General features: G+C 44.7%; 1 protein-coding gene across 1 annotated transcript in view; it reads right to left on the bottom strand.

Moving 5' to 3' along the window:
- LOC106604622 (protocadherin Fat 4) overlaps positions 1-19,899 on the bottom strand; it is a 98,447-nt gene extending 78,548 nt beyond the window's left edge. The window contains exon 1 of the mRNA XM_014199440.2: positions 14,226-19,899. Within this exon, the coding sequence (XP_014054915.2) occupies positions 14,226-19,331 (5,106 nt within the window). The 5' untranslated portion in view covers positions 19,332-19,899. The remainder of the gene's footprint in view (positions 1-14,225) is intronic.
- Positions 19,900-20,254: the final 355 nt, after the last annotated feature.

Here is a 20,254-nt window from a genome sequence, read left to right as displayed (position 1 = left end):
TGTTTACTATTATGGCCAGGCCTCATACTCAGCCAATGAAGACAGCCAATGAATATGAATGATATATGGAACAGTGTGATCTCTGCACCGAGGAAGGTCTGGGGCTATTTTTTGGATAACTTGCCTTTCACCACGTCTGTGCTATTTGACCTAGCACTAACACACATTTTCCTATTATTAAAGAAGCATTATGTAACTTTTTGGGCGACCCAACCAAATTCACATAGAAATGTGAGTTATAGATCTGTCATGCTTTTTGAAAGGAGGTCTAAGAAGTGGTAGATCTGTTCTGTGCATGTTATTTCTATGCTTTCCGTTCTTAAGTAGAATTTTTTTCGTCTTATACTTTTGGCTTTGTTCACCAGCTTCAAACAGCTGAAAATACAATATCTTTGGTTATGAAAAATACACTGCTCAAAAAAATAAAGGGAACACTTAAACAACACATCCTAGATCTGAATGAAAGAAATAATCTTATTAAATACTTTTTTCACGCAAAAATAATCAATGGAAATCCAATTTATCAACCCATGGAGGTCTGGATTTGGAGTCACACTCAAAATTAAAGTGGAAAACCACACTACAGGCTGATCCAACTTTGATGTAATGTCCTTAAAACAAGTCAAAATGAGGCTCAGTAGTGTGTGTGGCCTCCACGTGCCTGTATGACCTCCCTACAACGCCTGGGAATGCTCCTGATGAGGTGGCGGATGGTCTCCTGAGGGATCTCCTCCCAGACCTGGACTAAAGCATCCGCCAACTCCTGGACAGTCTGTGGTGCAACGTGGCGTTGGTGGATGGAGCGAGACATGATGTCCCAGATGTGCTCAATTGGATTCAGGTCTGGGGAACGGGCGGGCCAGTCCATAGCATCAATGCTTCCTCTTGCAGGAACTGCTGACACACTCCAGCCACATGAGGTCTAGCATTGTCTTGCATTAGGAGGAACCCAGGGCCAACCGCACCAGCATATGGTCTCACAAGGGGTCTGAGGATCTCATCTCGGTACCTAATGGCAGTCAGGCTACCTCTGGCGAGCACATGGAGGGCTGTGCGGCCCCCCAAAGAAAGGCCACCCCACACCATGACTGACCCACCGCCAAACCGGTCATGCTGGAGGATGTTGCAGGCAGCAGAACGTTCTCCACGGCATCTCCAGACTCTGTCACGTCTGTCACATGTGCTCAGTGTGAACCTGCTTTCATCTGTGAAGAGCACAGGGCGCCAGTGGCGAATCTGCCAATCTTGGTGTTCTCTGGCAAATGCCGAACGTCCTGCACGGTGTTGGGCTGTAAGCACAACCCCCACCTGTGGACGTCGGGCCCTCATACCACCCTCATGGAGTCTGTTTCTGACCGTTTGAGCAGACACATGCACATTTGTGGCTTGCTGAAGGTCATTTTGCAGGGCTCTGGCAGTGCTTCTCCTGCTCTTCCTTGCACAAAGGCGGAGGTAGCGGTCCTGCTGCTGGGTTGTTGCCCTCCTACGGCCTCCTCCACGTCTCCTGATGTACTGGCCTGTCTCCTGGTAGCGCCTCCATGCTCTGGACACTACGCTGACAGACACAGCAAACCTTCTTGCCACAGCTCGCATTGATGTGCCATCCTGGATGAGCTGCACTACCTGAGCCACTTGTGTGGGTTGTAGACTCCGTCTCATGCTACCACTAGAGTGAAAGCACCGCCAGCATTCAAAAGTGACCAAAACATCAGCCACTCCTTTATTGGGGGTGTCTTGCTTATTGCCTATAATTTCCACCTGTTGTCGATTCCATTTGCACAACAGCATGTGAAATTTATTGTCAATCAGTGTTGCTTCCTACGTGGACAGTTTGATTTCAGAGAAGTGTGATTGACTTGGAGTTACATTGTGTTGTTTAAGTGTTCCCTTTATTTTTTGAGCAGTGTATATTTCACAGCGGTTTTGATAGTACAATGATTCTCTACACAATACTTGCTTGTTTTGTCACATAAACTGAAATTAGGCGAACTATTAGAGATTTTGCAACCAGGAAATGGCGGAGCGATTTCTGCATATTGCACCTTTAATCTACAGAATGTACAAATAATTGTAATACTTTAAGTTGTCGGATTTTCAGAATATGATTGTTATAGGTGTGAAGACTTAAACTCAGCAAAAAAAGAAATGTCCTCTCACTGTCAACTGCATTTATTTTCATGTGTAAATATTTGTATGAACATAACAAGATTCAACAACTGAGACATAAACTGAACAGGTTCCACAGACATGTGGAACAGAAATTAAATAATGTGTCCCTAAACAAAGGGGGGTCAAAATCAAATGTAACAGTCAGTATCTGGTGTGGCCACCAGCTGCATTAAGTATTTTAGTGCATCTCCTCCTCATGGACTGCACCGAATTTGCCAGTTCTTGCTGTGAGATGTTACCCCACTCTTCCACCAAGGTAGCTGCAAGTTCCCGGACATTTCTGGGGGGAATGGCCCTAGCCGCCACCCTCCGATCCAACAGGTCCCAGACGTGCTCAATGGGATTGAGATCTGGGCTCTTCGCTGGCCATGGCAGAACACTGACATTCCTGTCTTGCAGGAAATCACGCACAGAACGAGCAGTATGGCTGGTGGCATTGTCATGCTGGAGGGTCATGTCAGGATGAGCCTGAAGGAAGTGTACCACATGAGGGAGGAGGATGTCTTCCCTGTAACACACAGCGTTGTGATTGCCTGCAATGACAACAAGCTCAGTCCGATGATGCTGTGACACACCACCCCAGACCATGACGGACCCTCCACCTCCAAATCGATCCCGCTCCAGAGTACAGGCCACGGTGCAACGCTCATTCCTTCGACGATAAATGCGAATCCGACCATCACCCCTGGTGAGACAAAACCGCGACTCGTCAGTAAAGAGCACTTTTTGCCAGTCCTGTCTGGTCCAGCGACGGTGGGTTTGTGCCCATAGACAACGTTGTTGCCGGGGATGTCTGGTGAGGACCTGCCTTACAACAGGCCTACAAGCCCTCAGTCCAGCCTCTCTCAGCCTATTGCGGACAGTCTGAGCACTGATGGAAGGATTGTGCATTCCTGGTGTAACTCGGGCAGTTGTTGTTGCCATCCTGTACCTGTCCCGCAGGTGTGATGTTTGGATGTACCGCTCCTGTGCTGGTGCTGTTACATGTGGTCTGCCACTGCGAGGACGATCAGCTGTCCGTCCTGTCTCCCTGTAGCGCTGTCTTAGGCGTCTCACAGTACGGACATTGCAATTTATTGCCCTGGCCACATCTGCAGTCCTCATGCCTCCTTGCAGCATGCCTAAGGCACGTTCACGCAGATGAGCAGGGACCCTGGACATCTTTCTTTTGGTGTTTTTCAGAGTCAGTAGAAAGGCTCTTTAGTGTCCTAGGTTTTCATAACTACCGTCTGTAAGCTGTTAGTGTCTAAACGACCGTTCCACAGGTGCATGTTCATTAATTGTTTATGGTTCATTGAACAAGCATGGGAAACAGTATTTAAACCCTTTACAATGAAGATCTGTGAAGTTATTTTGATCTTATGAATTATCTTTCAAAGACAGGGTCCTGAAAAAGGGACGTTTCTTTTTTTGCTGAGTTTATAAAGGTGCATTGCCTGTAACTTTACGAAATCAAAATGGAACTTAAAATAAATAATGTTGAACCCAGCACCTGGGCCTGAGTAGAACCATAATGTGATGTACGTATGACAATATTACTTGCTCTATGGGCAACCAATCAGAAACAAAAGGAGCACACAGAGCTGTTTTATGGGCTGGCCTGCAGTGAGGCATGATGGGAAGTAATAACCACATCATTATTAACAGCGTGTCAGCCTTGTCACACGTCAGACGCATAAAGATGCCATGGGGAGATCAGGCTCTGGTCTGCCAGTCTCCAGCACTGTAGGGCCCTGTCACACACACACAGCTGGCACAGTGGTTCAGCTGCCAAGGAACATTGCTTCCGCTAATGCTGCAGGCTCTGCCAAGGCAAGCCAAATGTTGCTACATTCACTGGCAACCTGACCCTTTGCAGTGTGAATGTTCATCACCTTCCCTCACGGGATTTAACTCGTTATCAAGCCAAGAGTGAGGCGACAAAGGCCTTTATCTCATTTATGTGTTGCTAGAATCATATTCATTTTTTAAAATTATGTAATCCATTTCATGCCAATACTCAGAATGGAAACTAGACTGCAATGGGAGTATGTGTCTGTTTATAAAGTAAAGGACATCCCATCCTTTAGAAAGGAGTTCTGCCTGATTTCATCAACCACCTGGCTCCAATGGAGGGGCAGCAACAGAATGATAACACAGACTGAATGCACTGGGACTTGTATCCCCCACTTGTAGGTTTCTGCTGTGTGTTCTACCACAGAGCAAGTCCAGAAAGTTAGGACCAACAGCACAGACCCCTAGATAGAGATATATAAGTAGTATGTGGTCACTTTCAATGTATGATTACAGTGCATGATGTCCAGGGAAACTACTCCAAATGTATGATTACAGTAATGTCCAAGGAAACTACTCCTAATGTATGATTACAGTGCATGATGTCCAGGGAAACTACTCCCAATGTATGATTACAGTGATATTCAGGGAAACTACTCCCAATGTATGATTACAGAGCATAATGTCCAGGGAAACTACTCCCAATGTATGATTACAGTGCATAATGTCCAGGGAAACTACTCCCAATGTATGATTACAGTGATATTCAGGGAAACTACTCCCAATGTATGATTACAGAGCATAATGTCCAGGGAAACTACTCCCAATGTATGATTACAGTGCATAATGTCCAGGGAAACTACTCCCAATGTATGATTACAGTGCATGATGTCCAGGGAAACTACTCCCAATGTATGATTACAGTGATATTCAGGGAAACTTCTCCCAATGTATGATTACAGAGCATAATGTCCAGGGAAACTACTCCCAATGTATGATTACAGTGCATAATGTCCAGGGAAACTACTCCCAATGTATGATTACAGTGCATGATGTCCAGGGAAACTACTCCCAATGTATGATTACAGTGATATTCAGGGAAACTTCTCCCAATGTATGATTACAGAGCATAATGTCCAGGGAAACTTCTCCCAATGTATGATTACAGTGCATAATGTCCAGGGAAACTACTCCCAATGTATGATTACAGTGCATAATGTCCAGGGAAACTACTCCCAATGTATGATTACAGTGCATGATGTCCAGGGAAACTAATTCCATTAAGAGCAAACTTCATTAGGAAGTTCATATCAACAGGGGCGATATCAGAACACAATGCTTCAGCCAGCATATTTCGTCTGTTGGACATTGCATGCTCCTTTGGCCAAAAAATAAGGCATTCTTGAGTTAACAACCTCTGTTAAGTGTGATAAACATACCTGCATTCGCACGCTTTCGCACACACACACGCACACACGCACAGGAATCAGATACAATACAGCTGGTCTAACTAGGCCACTCCAGCAATAGGAAAAGTTGAAGAGGAAAAAGAAATAGCACAATGTCAACGTGTGTAATCGAAAACAGAGGAACTGTTTCTGTGTCCTAACATACGGAGCACAAACAGTAAAAAGTTTCCCTTTGCTCCTTGTGATATCGTCTGGTTTAATAAAAGCATAACTTTTGCCTGACAACAAAGCTCAGAGAGAGCTGCTTAGGTACCCAATCAGGAATGAGAGCCTGAGTCACGTTGGCTGGCCCCAACATTGCTGCCCCGAAAAAAGTGCTTCACCCAGATGTTTTCAATTAGGCAGCCTTACCAGAGGGGGGAGAAAAAGGCTGCACTCACCAAAATGGCCGAGAGGAGAGCTCTGTTTCTCACTCAAACTGGAGATGTCAGTTAGAATTGTGTAAACAAAAGTGTTGTTTTGTTATTAAGGCAAGGTTTATTTGTTGCCGTGCGAATTCAATCCATTTGTTTTGAGTCTTAAATAGTCTTAACTCCATTTTTCAATGTAAATCATTTGGCCATCCTCTAAAATCTTCTTTAGAAACTCTTGGGAGACTACAAACTTGTTTTGGGAGAATAGCTTTTGAAAAATATCTCATGAGCCAAAGTTGTCTGCTTGATTCAGCTCACTTTTAATATAGCATAATATGTTCTATCTTTAGTGAGCATTACTTCTGTCATATGAAAAGGCCAACATATTTTCAAGAGTAGTTCCTCTTTTATCAATTGCCAAACATGCCATAACTATTCAGTTACACGCTGGTGTGCATGTATAATGAAAGGTAATAAAAAGTGAATTTAGAGAGATGCTTCAAAGCACACATGCACCCCCCCACACACACACACACACTACTCCATACATAATTTTTAAATAAACACCTGCCAACACTGTAAAAACAGGTAAAGCTTAAATCACCCTTCACCGTCAAAACCTTCTGACACAGCCAGGATACAGTAGACTGCTCTGCACCTTTTTCCCCTCTTGATGGAAAACTCCTAAAATAAGAGGGAAGACAACAATAACATGAACTTTCTTCTCTGGAACCAGTCTCTCTCTCCTTGTCTCCAGGCCTGACGCTGCTGAAGCTCACTCTGGCCCTCTCCCACAGCTCAAACCTCAATCCCCCCCCCTCCTCTCTACCTCCCTCCTTTCCATCTCTCTCTCCGCTCCTAAATTATCTGTCTGCCTGCGGGAGATAGCCTTCCTGGGACAGGAAGGCTATCAACTGCAGGCTGAAAGAAAAGAGGAGGGGGTTTAGACTTTGAAAAAAACTCACATCCTCTTTCCCCCAACTCGTTTGATGTCACAGGGGTGGTGGCGTGACTTAATGGCACCTGGAAGGTGCTGATGATACTGGGTCTGGGAATCGAGATCTCTAAAAGTACAGGAGCGTTTTTCTTTCAATATGAAATGGAGATGCAGTGTAGTTTTGTCCAGAGAAAACAATGGAGGCCTAGGGGGAGGTGTGTGTGTGTGTGTGTGTGTGTGTGTGTGTGTGTGTGTGTGTGTGTGTGTGTGTGTGTGTGTGTGTGTGTGTGTGTGTGTGTGTGTGTGTGTGTGTGTGTGTTGCAGTGTCAGTCACGTGTAGAACAAATCATTCCGTAGCTGGGATCAATTATTACTGCATTGAAAATTAGCCAAAATCCACCCCTCCCACCGCCCCACCACCTCTCCCCAATCTCCCTTGCACACTCTCTTTCTCGGACTACTAAATTTTTACTAGTCCAAGTAGTGGAATCTTTTTTGCTGGAATTGGACAAGATTTACAGTAACAGTTCCTTTACAGACCAGTCAAGCTTAGTGGACTTGAGCAGCATAGCTATTACAATAACCACATTGTAGGTGACTACATTACTATCCTGTTACTACACAATAATAATGTGAGTGTAATGTTAATAACAGAACGTAAACAACACCTGAAGACACAGTTTATCAGCTTGAACCAGTTTCTATATCGGCTGGATGCTAACAACAGCTTACACCTACACCAGTTAGACAATCAAGACAATCCTATTCAAAGTTACCCAGTAAGCCTATGGCCCTGTTGTTGTTTGATCATTTGTTCCATAGACCAACACAGCAGGACATTCCCAGTGGACCTGATACTAGATCAGCCTCTGTGCTCGGACCATGTGTGCTGAAAAGACGAGGAATGACCTGCAAATGAGGCGAAACAACCAAATTCACAGAAGTCAAAATAAAGTCCATGCAAGCTCTTTGGAGCGTGCACATCTCTCGCCACATTCATTTATTATTCTAACTGAAAACCTGTGCTCTCTTTGGAAGACGACCGAGTCAAACGGAGGAGGAGAATGAGGCAGCAGACAGAGAGTTTAAAGACCGTTTTAAAACATATGGTCAGTCTGTGGTCTGAGGTTGACCCTTTGTTGACATTAGTTGCCCTAATGTAGTGCTTATAGCATGTATGTTCAGTGACATTTCTATTCTATGAATAAAACTACTGAATTGATGTGTGCTAAATATACGTTTCATCTGCTATTTTGTCAGCACATTTTATGGTGTATATACAGTACGGGGGGGAGAGAGAGACTTAGCAACACATGGCCTGGATAAGGACCTACAGCCTTGTTTTCAACATGAGCCCTGAGTGTATCATCGTTGCTAAACAAACGCTCATTGTGAGGGACGATTGCCCCTAGCTTTGAAACCAGGGGAGATAAAGAGAAAGTTTAACAAGTAAACAGAGACGGCTTAGTGTGGCTTCTGTGTTGTGGGGACATGCCCCACAATGCTATCACTGGAACAGCATTGCTATTGGAATAGTTACAGTAATTCTTCCAGGGGGAATGCTTTAAAGTGGTAGCATGACAACTGGAGTGTTGATTTCTTGGCATGGAAGATAATATGTATGAACTTGAACACGCTACTTGACCTCTAGCCCTGTAATCCACCTATTAAATAAAACACTGAAAACAAAAGAATAGGGCAGCTGTGTGTGTGTGTGTATATATGTGTGTGTGTGTGTGTGTGTGTGTGTGTGTGTGTGTGTGTGTGTGTGTGTGTGTGTGTGTGTGTGTGTGTGTGTGTGTGTGTGTGTGTGTGTGTGTGTGTGTGTGTTTCTCCCTGCATGCCTGTGAGGAGGGGTTTATAGTTTGTGTCTCGTAAAAGACAGGCACTTAGAGACAGCCTCCTGTTTGTCTCAACTTTGACCTCAGAGAGGACCACCTACATGGGAGGACCAGCATACGCATCAACTCCATGAAGGCTGTGACAACCCTGGCGATGACCGTAACAAAACACATATCCAGCCAATTTACCCGGTGAATTTACTGTCTCGCTTGCCTCAGAAACGCTTCATCCCCCATACCAACAACCATATCATATGGTACCAGGGCAGCGCAGCCCTTACTCTATATCATATCATATGGTACCAGGGCAGCGCAGCCCTTGCTCTATATCATATCATATGGTACCAGGGCAGCGCAGCCCTTGCTCTATATCATATCATATGGTACCAGGGCAGCGCAGCCCTTACTCTATATCATATCATATGGTACCAGGGCAGCGCAGCCCTTGCTCTATATCATATCATATGGTACCAGGGCAGCGCAGCCCTTGCTCTATATCATATCATATGGTACCAGGGCAGCGCAGCCCTTGCTCTATATCATATCATATGGTACCAGGGCAGCGCAGCCCTTGCTCTATATCATATCATATGGTACCAGGGCAGCGCAGCCCTTTGCTCTACCTTGTTGACCTGCCTGTAGAGGTTTTACGTTTCATAGTGCTTTTCTATCTACACTACATTAAGCACTCCACCCGCTACTAATGCCCTAATCACATTTCCTCACGGTTCAAGTCTGAGGAGTTTATCGGACCTGGGTTCAAACAGTAGTTGTTTTCTTTCAAATACTTCGAGCATTTCATCAAGCACAGCTACAGTATTTCAAATGAAATAAAGACTATTAGAACCCAGGTCTGGTTTAAGTGTGCTGCACTGACACCATGCATGTCAAGACATTCAAGGTTGATTCGCAGTCTATTCATGTCCAGTAAGCATGCTTCTAACTGCGGGGTTACATTAATAAACAGTCTGTTTTTCCAACTGTTTCGAAGTATACAAGACGGTAGAGGGTTATTGTCTGGACAAAATGTTCCTTGCAGAGGAGAGGGGGAATAAAGAAAAAGAATGTGTGAGGAAGAGAAAGATGGGAGAGAGATAATGAAGAAAGGGGGTCAACTCCACTGTCCTGAGTAAAATAAACACTAATAAGAGCTGTCTATCTAGCCTAGCCATCTGCATTCCCCTGTTGCGATGTCCAGAACACCAGGCCACCGGAGCACCAGGCCACCGGAGCACCAGGCCACCGGAGCACCAGGCCACCGGAGCACCAGGCCACCGGAGCACCAGGCCACCGGAGCACCAGGCCACCGGAGCACCAGGCCACCGGAACACCAGGCCACCGGAGCACCAGGCCACCGGAACACCAGGCCACCGGAGCACCAGGCCACCAGGCAGAATGCTGATGCCCCCCTCCACAGTTTGTGAGATGATCCGAAACGTATCCCAAGTCTTTTTTTTCTCCACTCCAACTCCCACTTCCCTATTCCTCCGTCAGGGAGGAGGGGGTCCCATACACAACCCTAAATCTGTCAGTGAATGACGCTGGCACAGACAAAAAATAACAAAGCCCACTGAACCAGTGCCAGAGCGGAGCAACACTATATCTGTGAAGGCAAAACAAAGGAAGGACTGTTGCGGTCGGCAGTGTTTATTTCCAGAAGGAACAATGCTTTCGGCGGGGCAAGAAGTGATGTAGCACTTCAAGCTCTCTCCTAAAAGATCCTTTATTCATTTTCACAATGAGCAAAAGAAAACAATTAAGGCTGGAGCTGAAGGGAGTGGGCTTGAGAGTGTGAGAGTGGAGAGAGAGCGAGAAGGGCAGAGAATGAAAATAACAGAAAGACAGAGACAGAGACAGACAGAGAGACAGAGAGACAGAGAGAGACAGAGAGAGACAGAGAGACAGAGAGACGGCCAGACACCCTGACCAATATTGACTGAAAGGTCAAGCGATAAACCAGGTTGTTACAACGTGTTCTGAAACAGATTGTTACAACATGTTCTAAAGCAGGTTGTTACAACATGTTCTAAAGCAAGGTTGTTACAACATGTTCTAAAGCAAGGTTGTTACAACATGTTCTATAAAGCAGGTTGTTACAACATGTTCTAAAGCAGGTTGTTACAACATGTTCTAAAGCAGGTTGTTACAACATGTTCTAAAGCAGGTTGTTACAACATGTTCTAAAGCAGGTTGTTACAACATGTTCTAAAGCAGGTTGTTACAACATGTTCTAAAGCAGGTTGTTACAACATGTTCTAAAGCAGGTTGTTACAACATGTTCTAAAGCAGATTGTTACAGCATGTTCTAAAGCAGGTTGTTACAGCATGTTCTAAAGCAGGTTGTTACAGCATGTTCTAAAGCAGGTTGTTACAACATGTTCTAAAGCAGGTTGTGACAACATGTTCTAAAGCAGGTTGTGACAGCATGTTCTAAAGCAGATTGTTACAGCATGTTCTTAAGCAGGTTGTTACAACATGTTCTTAAGCAGGTTGTTACAGCATGTTCTAAAGCAGGTTGTTACAGCATGTTCTAAAGCAGGTTGTTACAGCATGTTCTAAAGCAGGTTGTTACAGCATGTTCTAATGCAGGTTGTTACAGCATGTTCTAAAGCAGGTTATACAACATGTTCTTAAGCAGGTTGTTACAACATGTTCTTAAGCAGTTTGTTACAACATGTTCTAAAGCAGGTTGTTACAACATGTTCTAAAGCAGGTTGTTACAGCATGTTCTAAAGCAGGTTGTTACAACATGTTCTAAAGCAGGTTGTGACAACATGTTCTAAAGCAGGTTGTTACAACATGTTCTAAAGCAGGTTGTTACAACATGTTCTAAAGCAGGTTGTTACAACATGTTCTAAAGCAGGTTGTTACAACATGTTCTAAAGCAGGTTGTTACAACATGTTCTAAAGCAGGTTGTTACAGCATGTTCTAAAGCAGGTTGTTACAACATGTTCTTAAGCAGGTTGTTACAACATGTTCTAAAGCAGGTTGTTACAACATGTTCTAAAGCAGGTTGTTACAACATGTTCTAAAGCAGGTTGTTACAACATGTTCTAAAGCAGGTTGTTACAACATGTTCTAAAGCAGGTTGTTACAACATGTTCTTAAGCAGGTTGTTACAACATGTTCTAAAGCAGGTTGTTACAGCATGTTCTAAAGCAGGTTGTTACAGCATGTTCTAAAGCAGGTTGTTACAACATGTTCTAAAGCAGGTTGTTACAACATGTTCTAAAGCAGGTTGTTACAACATGTTCTAAAGCAGGTTGTTACAACATGTTCTTAAGCAGGTTGTTACAACATGTTCTTAAGCAGGTTGTTACAACATGTTCTAAAGCAGGTTGTTACAACATGTTCTTAAGCAGGTTGTTACAACATGTTCTTAAGCAGGTTGTTACAACATGTTCTTAAGCAGGTTGTTACAACATGTTCTAAAGCAGGTTGTTACAACATGTTCTTAAGCAGGTTGTTACAACATGTTCTAAAGCAGGTTGTTACAACATGTTCTTAAGCAGGTTGTTACAACATGTTCTTAAGCAGGTTGTTACAACATGTTCTTAAGCAGGTTGTTACAACATGTTCTGCTATCAAAGCAAACTCTGAATGCCAAAAGACGGGAAAAAAAACTAATCAACAATCAATGGCAATTATACTCACTTAATCTGATACCAAGAGGCATTTTCAAAACAAGTCAGCAGCAACTTCTGTTTCATAGCAAGCTCAGCGCTATGTCAGGTTGTTTATGATACCAATCATTGATACGGCATACTCAACTGAATTCTTTCTTCTAGTCTATCCAAAACATTGTGCACAGTGCAAAGCACAAGAAAAGCAGCTGTCAAAGTTTTTTCAATAATCAATATGACTACTTATAAAAGGCTAATGGATTTAAGCTGAGAAAGTGAAACCGTTTCCCTCTTTAGGGACCTTAAAAGTGACGTTTTTATTTGAAATGTATCAGTCTAAGCCCAAAACCTTAGCCTGTCGCATGTCCCACCGCTGAGCAGTACAGTACCTGAGACTACTGTAAAGTAGGGCATATCTAAAAGGCCATTATCACCCACAGGAAAGGTCGTTTAAAACCATCAAAGAGCTATTACACTTCAGAACTAACAATAAAGAGAGTGTCTATACATTCACGGGGTATGTTTAAGTCATCTCTCAGAGGACAGAAAAAGTATAAAACGTCACTGGACTTTGAGAACAGGGTTTGTACATGGAAAACCTAAGAAATATGTTAAGCATTATTTCTCTGATCGACTGCAGAGTTTTCAAACGAAGAGATTAGTATCTGTGGTGGTGCAGGCAAAACGGGAGAGCATTTGATATCCCTATTTGACCATACTAACATTAAGTTAAATGACTTAACGCCATTTTGCCAAATCTGTGATTTTAATCATATTTGAGTTTGCCTCCAAATAACCGATTATTGTATTGGATTTCAATTTCAATATTTGTAATGGTTGAAGTGTTATCCACAAAAACTGTCAAAGCATCCGATTACTGTCATACTGTTAGAGCGTTTCAGGATAGGCCCTTTGCAAGCAACTTCCAATAATAAAAAACACATTTTCTTGAAGGAAGCAGCAGTAAAATCTTTTCTGGTTGCGCTCAGAAAACTCCAATTTATAAATGCGTATCATCAAGCCTGTAATAACATGAAATTCTAGGTTCCAGTTGAAATTTCCAAAACACATATATAGCATATAGAATCACATGTTTCAAATTTGAGGAGTGGCTAGGGCTTAACCACCCAAAGCTGGGTTTACAGTTTCAGCACTCAACTTCAGAGGATTTAACTCCACCCCCAAGGGAAGAGGTGCATCACATAATGCAAACTGAATAGAGAGCTTAGGTTTCAGTCTTCCGAGATTTCTTCCCCTTCTCCTCTCCCCAAAAATCTTTTCACAGTCTTAGGAGGTCATGCAATTTTAATGGTCACATATTGCCTGCAGAGCCCGGCCCAGTGGTGGAGGAGAGTACCACAGGAATACCCTTAAACCAAAACAGCCTCAGGCTTAAAACTCTGTGATATTGGCCTGATATAGTCTACCTGCACTAACTCATCATGATATTTTCATTGTGTGTTCCATTACTACCTATAGAAACCTAGAACAATTCATCATGGATCTTTATCATATGAAGCAACCCATGATGATTAATGCCTGCAAAGAGAAAAAGTGCTAAGTTTTGATTTGTGTAGTTCTTATTCACTGATAAGAATATCCAAGTTCATAACAGCATGAGCACAGCAGAAACACAGGATACGAGGCACTCATTTCCCCTTCCCAGAAAACACAGACAAATGCTAGAAGGATTGTTATGGCCAGTCCTTTTTGGGAACTGGAACAATACAATTATCTTGCCAAAAACCAAGGCCTACTTACTCATGTCCAAGGCAATTTAGATTTTATGTAACACAGAACTTTTAGCAATATATTTTAAAAAAGGAATGTAATTAATGTGCATACGAATGCACTAGGTATACCTGTTTTATGTGCGACTTGGATATTTTCCTTTCACTCCCAGGTTTTCCAGTCGAAACCTTGATCTCATTTCATTTAATCCCACTAAACGACTTCAACGGCTGTACGGGTTCCAATTATGCTGTCTGGAAGCCATCGACCACAATGTGAAGAAGCCATTGCCCTCCAAAAAGAGAAGAGAAATAAACGCACTACTAACCTCAGCTCTCTGTGTCCTGGGATGACTGGCGTCCGTCTCGATGGCGTACACATCCACCAGGTAGAGGTCAGAGCCCTGTTCCCGGTCCAGCTCGGCTGCGGTCTGGATCACTCCAGTATGGCGGCCTATGGTGAACAGGCGTCCCATGGCCTTGCTGCCGCTGCGGACTGACACGATGAAAAATTCCACCTTGGTGGCTGAGCCTCTGGGGCTGGAGGCATCCAGGGAGATGACGTTGGTGCCCGGTGGTTGGCCCTCCTTCAGGATGGTGATGTATTTGGGCTGGGAGAAGACAGGCCCATCGGCGCCCTGGAGGATTATGGCGAGCTCGGTCCTGGAGGTCTTCCTGTCCGAGCCATGGTCGGTGGCCGACACGGTCAGGCTGTAGATGAGGCGAGACGGCACCAGCTGTGAGGCCAAGCGGATATCCCCGCTGTAGCGGTCCATGATGAACGTGTCCGAGTCCCCCTTCACCAACTCGTACTCCACCTCGCCGTTGGAGCCCTCGTCGGGATCGAACGCCACCACCGTCGTGAGGATGGAGCCAATGACTATGGTGGACTCTGCGACCAGAGCATTCTGGGAAACAAACGTGGGGACATTGTCATTCAGATCCGTCACCCATATTGTGACATTTTTCAAGGCAAAGCGCCGGAATTCCACTGGAACTGCCTGGTCAGTGGCTTTAACTGTCAACTCAAAGAGATTGGAGAACTCTCTGTCAATCTCCTTGTTTGTGAATATGAGCCCACTGCTGGAGTCAATGCTGAAGTGACCTCCCCTGGGTGTCTGTTGAACTATGGAGTATTCCAGCTGTCCGTTGATGTCTGCATCTGTGTCATGAGCAGTGATTGTCATTACTGATGCAGAGAGGGGCATATTTTCAGGAATGGATTTAAAAATGTCACCAGGGGTAAATATAGGAGGATTGTCATTGAAATCTCTGACATGAATGACCACAGGAATTGTTGAGGACCTTGGTGGTCTCCCATTGTCCTTTGCAGTGATATTCAGTTTGTAAAAAGACTGAGTTTCAAAATCCAGCTTTTTTACTAGGAAGATGCTACCTGTGTTGGGGCTAATGCTAAATGTCCCGTGGTTGTTTGTGGCTGTGATGCTGTATGTTATGTCTGTGTTATGACCCGAATCGGAGTCTGTGGCTGTCACTGAGGCCACCAGCTCTCCAATCCTCATGTTCTCCAGAACATCCACAGATATGGCAGATTTGGGGAAGGAGGGAGAGTTATCATTCTCATCCTGGATGCTAATGCTGAGCATACAGGAGGAGGAGAGGGGCACGGTTCCAGAATCAACAGCAATCATTTTTAACGAGTAGGAGGATGTCGCCTCATAGTCTAGCTTTCCCACTAGTGTGACCTGTCCAGAGCTGCCGTCGATGGTGAACTGGCTCTCCTCATTGCCCTCCTTTATGTGATAGCGGACCAGTCCGTTTTTGCTCTCATCCACATCGACGGCAGACACCCTCAGCAGCTGCGTCATGTTCTGGGCCGACTCGGAGATGGAGGCCTGGTAAATGTCTTTGGTGAACTTGGGCGGGTTGTCATTGATGTCTTGGATGTATACCTGCACTTTAGCCTGGTCTCTTAGAGGCTTGGGGAGCCCCTGGTCTGAGGAAACTACTGTAAAGCTGAACACCGCGGCGCCTCTCTGTCTCATTAGTGACTCACGGTCCAACTGCAGAGTACTGGTCAACTCCCCCGTGATGGCGTTCAGCTCAAAGTTGGGCTGCTGAGTCTCAAACGCGTACCTGACCTCACTATTGGGGCCAAAGTCCTTATCCACTGCAAACACTCGCCCTACCAGCGACCCTCTCTTCTGCTCTTCCTCAAAGTGGAACACATAATTAGTGCTGTTAAAGAGGGGGCGATTGTCGTTCACGTCGTCCAGAATTACACTGACATTGACACTGGCACTTAGTGGCTCCACTGCCCTGTCTGTGGCCACCAGCACTAAGTTATATCTGTCCTGGACTTCTCTGTCTAGCTCAGCCTTAATATACAACTGCCCGTCTGGAAAGATCCCAAATACGTCGGCTGTGTTCCCGTCAACTATGTCATACATAACCTCCCCATTCAGGCCTGAGTCTTTGTCGATGGCTTCCACCTTAAAAAAGCGACTGTTGACAGGTTCAGACTCTAAAATAATGACCTCGTATGAGAGCTGATCAAACATGGGAGAGTTGTCATTGACGTCGTACACGCTGACTGTTAACATTAGAGTGGATGTGAGCAGGGGGACCCCCATATCAGAGGCCAGGACCTCCACCTGGTAGGAGCTGGTGGTGAGCTCCAGTGGCCCGGTCAGCGTGATAAGCCCATGTTTCTCATGGATGTGGAACAGGCCTTTGGGGTTCTGCTTGAGGCTATAGACCACCATGCCATTGGTGCCCTCGTCAGGGTCGGCAGCTTTAGCTTGGAATATCAGATGCCCTGTGCGCCAGTTCTCCACTGCACTGACATGCTCGGTGGAGTGAATAAAATGGGGCGCGTTATCATTTAAATCCTTCACTGTGATGTTGACGAGGGCCTCGCCTGTTACCTCACCACCTCTGGCTATGACTTTGAGTTGATAGAAAGACTGCTCCTCTCTGTCTATCTGACTGGATGCTTTGATTTGACCTGTTGCACTACTGACAGTAAATAGCCCCCTTTGGTCCCCTGAGGTGATTAAATATGTGATATTTGTATTCAAATCAACAGTGGTGGCAGATACAGTACCAATAACTGTGCCAATGCCCACATTTTCAAACATGACAAAACTGTAGGCGTTCTGACTAAAGGTAGGGGGGTTGTCCTGTGTGTCTATGACATTAATGGTGACGATGGCCTGGGTGTGTGAACGGAGCCCACTACCATCTGCTGCTGTCACCTGCAGCTGGTAGGCGGTCTTCTCCTCTCTATCCAGTGGCACCAGGGTGGTGATTTTGCCCGAGTTACTATTAATGTGAAATTTAGATGTGTCTCCAGCAGTTATGATATACTTCACTGTGCCATTTCTCCCCAGGTCAGGGTCCGTGGCCAATGCAGTGGTTATGAACGAGCCAGAAGGTTCATTCTCTTTGACATTGGCAAAGTACTGGACTGGGTAGAAGACTGGCCTATTGTCATTGATATCACTCAGAGTTACGTTTACTTTACCAATGGAGTGGAGAGGGGGGCAGCCGGAGTCTGTAGCCTGGATGTACAGTAAATAACTCCCTCGGTCCTCCCTGTCCAGTTCTGTGGCTGTGCTTAACCTGCCTGATACAACTTCCAGGCGGAACAACTCTTGTACACTAGACGGGGTCTCCGGGTCAAAAGAGAACCGGATAGTTCCATTGGCCCCAAGGTCATCATCTGAGGCTGACAGCACTAGGAGCTCACTACCAGCCGGAGAGTGCTCCACCAGGGACACATGATACATGCTCTGTGTAAATGTGGGCACTTGGTCATTCACGTCAGTTATGTTGACTATCAATTTAGTGTAGGAGATTTTGGGTTGCAACCCCTGGTCTTTGGCACTGATGTTGAGCACTATTTCAGATGCTACCTCCCTATCCAACAAAGCAGCGCTGGTAACCAGACCACTGTTTTCACTGATGGCAAACCAGCCCAAACCGTTTCCAGACACCAGGGAGTAGCGAAGGTTGGCATTTTGCCCGGAGTCGCCATCTGTTGCAGAGACCCCTTTAATGTAGCTGCCTTTTGGAATGTCTTCACTGATATCTACTCTGTACATGGCTTCCTGGAATATGGGTGGGTGGTCATTGATATCATTCACGAAAATAACCAGGCTGGCAAAAGAGGACCTGGCCATGGGTTTGCCATTGTCTGATACCGACACAGTCAGGTTGTAGGAGGAAATGCGCTCTCTATCTAGAACACTAGCCACTTTGATCAAGCTTAGGTTGGGAACTGGGGAAGTGTGCACTTCAAAGTGTCTCTGCTCATTGCCCCCCAATATTGAGACAGATATATTACCATTAGCTGTGGGTGAGTCTGAATCGGAGACTGTCAATAAGGCTACCACTGTACCAATCTGAGCATTTTCATCAACAGAGGCAAACTTAGATGTGGTGGGGAAATATCTAAACTTCACAACTGGGTCATTATCATTTACATCCAGTAGTTTGATAGTGGCCTCTGACCTACCTGACAGAGAAGGTACCCCGTTGTCCATAGCATGAATAGTCATAGAGTATTCTTTCTTACTCTCATAATCCAAACGTTCTTTTATAATGATGGTACCTGCTTTAGGATCGATTTGAAAAGGTGTTCCCTCATCTAAAAAGTACCTGATGTCTGCATTAGCTCCCTCGTCTTGGTCTGATGCTGTTATTTGCAGAACACTAGAACCCACTGCTGCATCTTCAAAAACATTAGTTTGATATTGGTCATGATCAAACATAGGGGGGTTGTCATTGATATCTTGAATAGTTACATTTACTTGCAGGTACCCAAACTTTTTAGGGTCTCCTTTGTCCTCCACTTCAATCAAGAGTTGGTAGAAGGGAGTTATTTCCCTGTCCAAGCCTCCAGTTGAAACGAGGTGCAAGAATGCCCCCTCTCCACTAGGATTGACTGTAATATCCAAACGGAATTTCCTTTGCTCGTTGCCATTCACTATTCTGTAGGTGGTGTGATCCACTCCATTACTCCCAATGTCAGAATCTGTAGCGGTGTCCAGAATCACTTGTCTGCCACTGCTGGCGTCTTCTTTAAACGAAACTACAATTGATGCGTCGGGAAACACTGGCGAATTATCATTTATATCCAGTACAACAATCCTAACTTCGGTAGGATAGGTAGGTTGGCTGGAGAGGACCACCACATTGATGACATTACTTTGCAAAATCTCCCTGTCAATCACAGAGGAGGTGTAAATGGCTCCAGTGGTGCCATTAATTGCAAAAAGTTTGTGGTTTTCACTGAAGCGATAAGTGAAGCTGGGTCTCGTCTCTATCGTCCCCACATAGGTACCAATCGGTTGCTCCTCCAATACCTGAAACTCTTGACGGACTTGGCTGGATGAAGAATATTGCGACAGAGTCCATAGCATCAATAAAATCAAATGGAACCGGCCTAAGTCCCTACCTGTGAGCGCCATGGTCAAAATCCAAGTCCACTTTTATTAGAAAAAGTCCATGCCGAAGATGCATCAACTTTATTCGAGTTTGGCCAACACTAAAGCATTGTATTCCAAAAGTGCGCGACTCACCGTGGCAATTCCAGAAATTATACGGATATTTCCACTGTTTGAGTACCCTGAAGTATTTTCTCCAGTATCTAGATGTAGTAATTGAATCCTTGGGATGCAATGAATCCGTGGTGCTAAGACGTCCCTTGCTTGTCAATTAAGTTTCGCCACTACTCCCCTGTAGCAAAACGCATCGTATGAGAGCGGCAATGCATTATGGTTTATATGCGCAATACAGTTACTGATGAATAGGAACTACAAAAGTGAAAAATACATGCCAATATTAATTCCTCTCCGTTGTCAAAAGTGTATCCAAAACTTAAAAGTGGTTAAATAATAGAATATAGAATACGGAATATAGAATACGGAAAGCCAGGCACAAATACTCTCAGTGGTACCAATACAATGTCCCGTGGAATAACGGTGCAGAAGTTTCAGACATCATACACGTTTAGGTCCCTACTAACTTAGAACAAAACTCGAGTTAGACAAACTCCCTCCCACCTGTGATCCCATTGGATAACTGCTCCTGCTCGCCCTCCTTGCCTTTCCTTTCTATTGTAAACCGGAGCCCTTTTCGTGGCTTGTGGAGGACAACGTCAATCAAATTAAAGAAAGATCTTTATGGTATGAGAGACAGGTAATGACTGCACCGTTAGTTTGTAACAAATGCAGCTTATTAGGTTACAATATGGAATGCACTGTTCTACCTAAACCACATAGTTAGCCAGGTTGATTAGAAAAGTATCTAGTTTAAACTCAATAGGAAGTCTACCAATTGCATTTATCATATAGTCACACATTTTAAAAAAATATGTTACCCAATGCATCTT

Source organism: Salmo salar, chromosome ssa05 (genome assembly GCF_905237065.1).
Source record: "Salmo salar chromosome ssa05, Ssal_v3.1, whole genome shotgun sequence".
NCBI lineage: Eukaryota > Metazoa > Chordata > Actinopteri > Salmoniformes > Salmonidae > Salmo > Salmo salar.
This window is presented reverse-complemented; position numbering and strand designations above follow the sequence as displayed.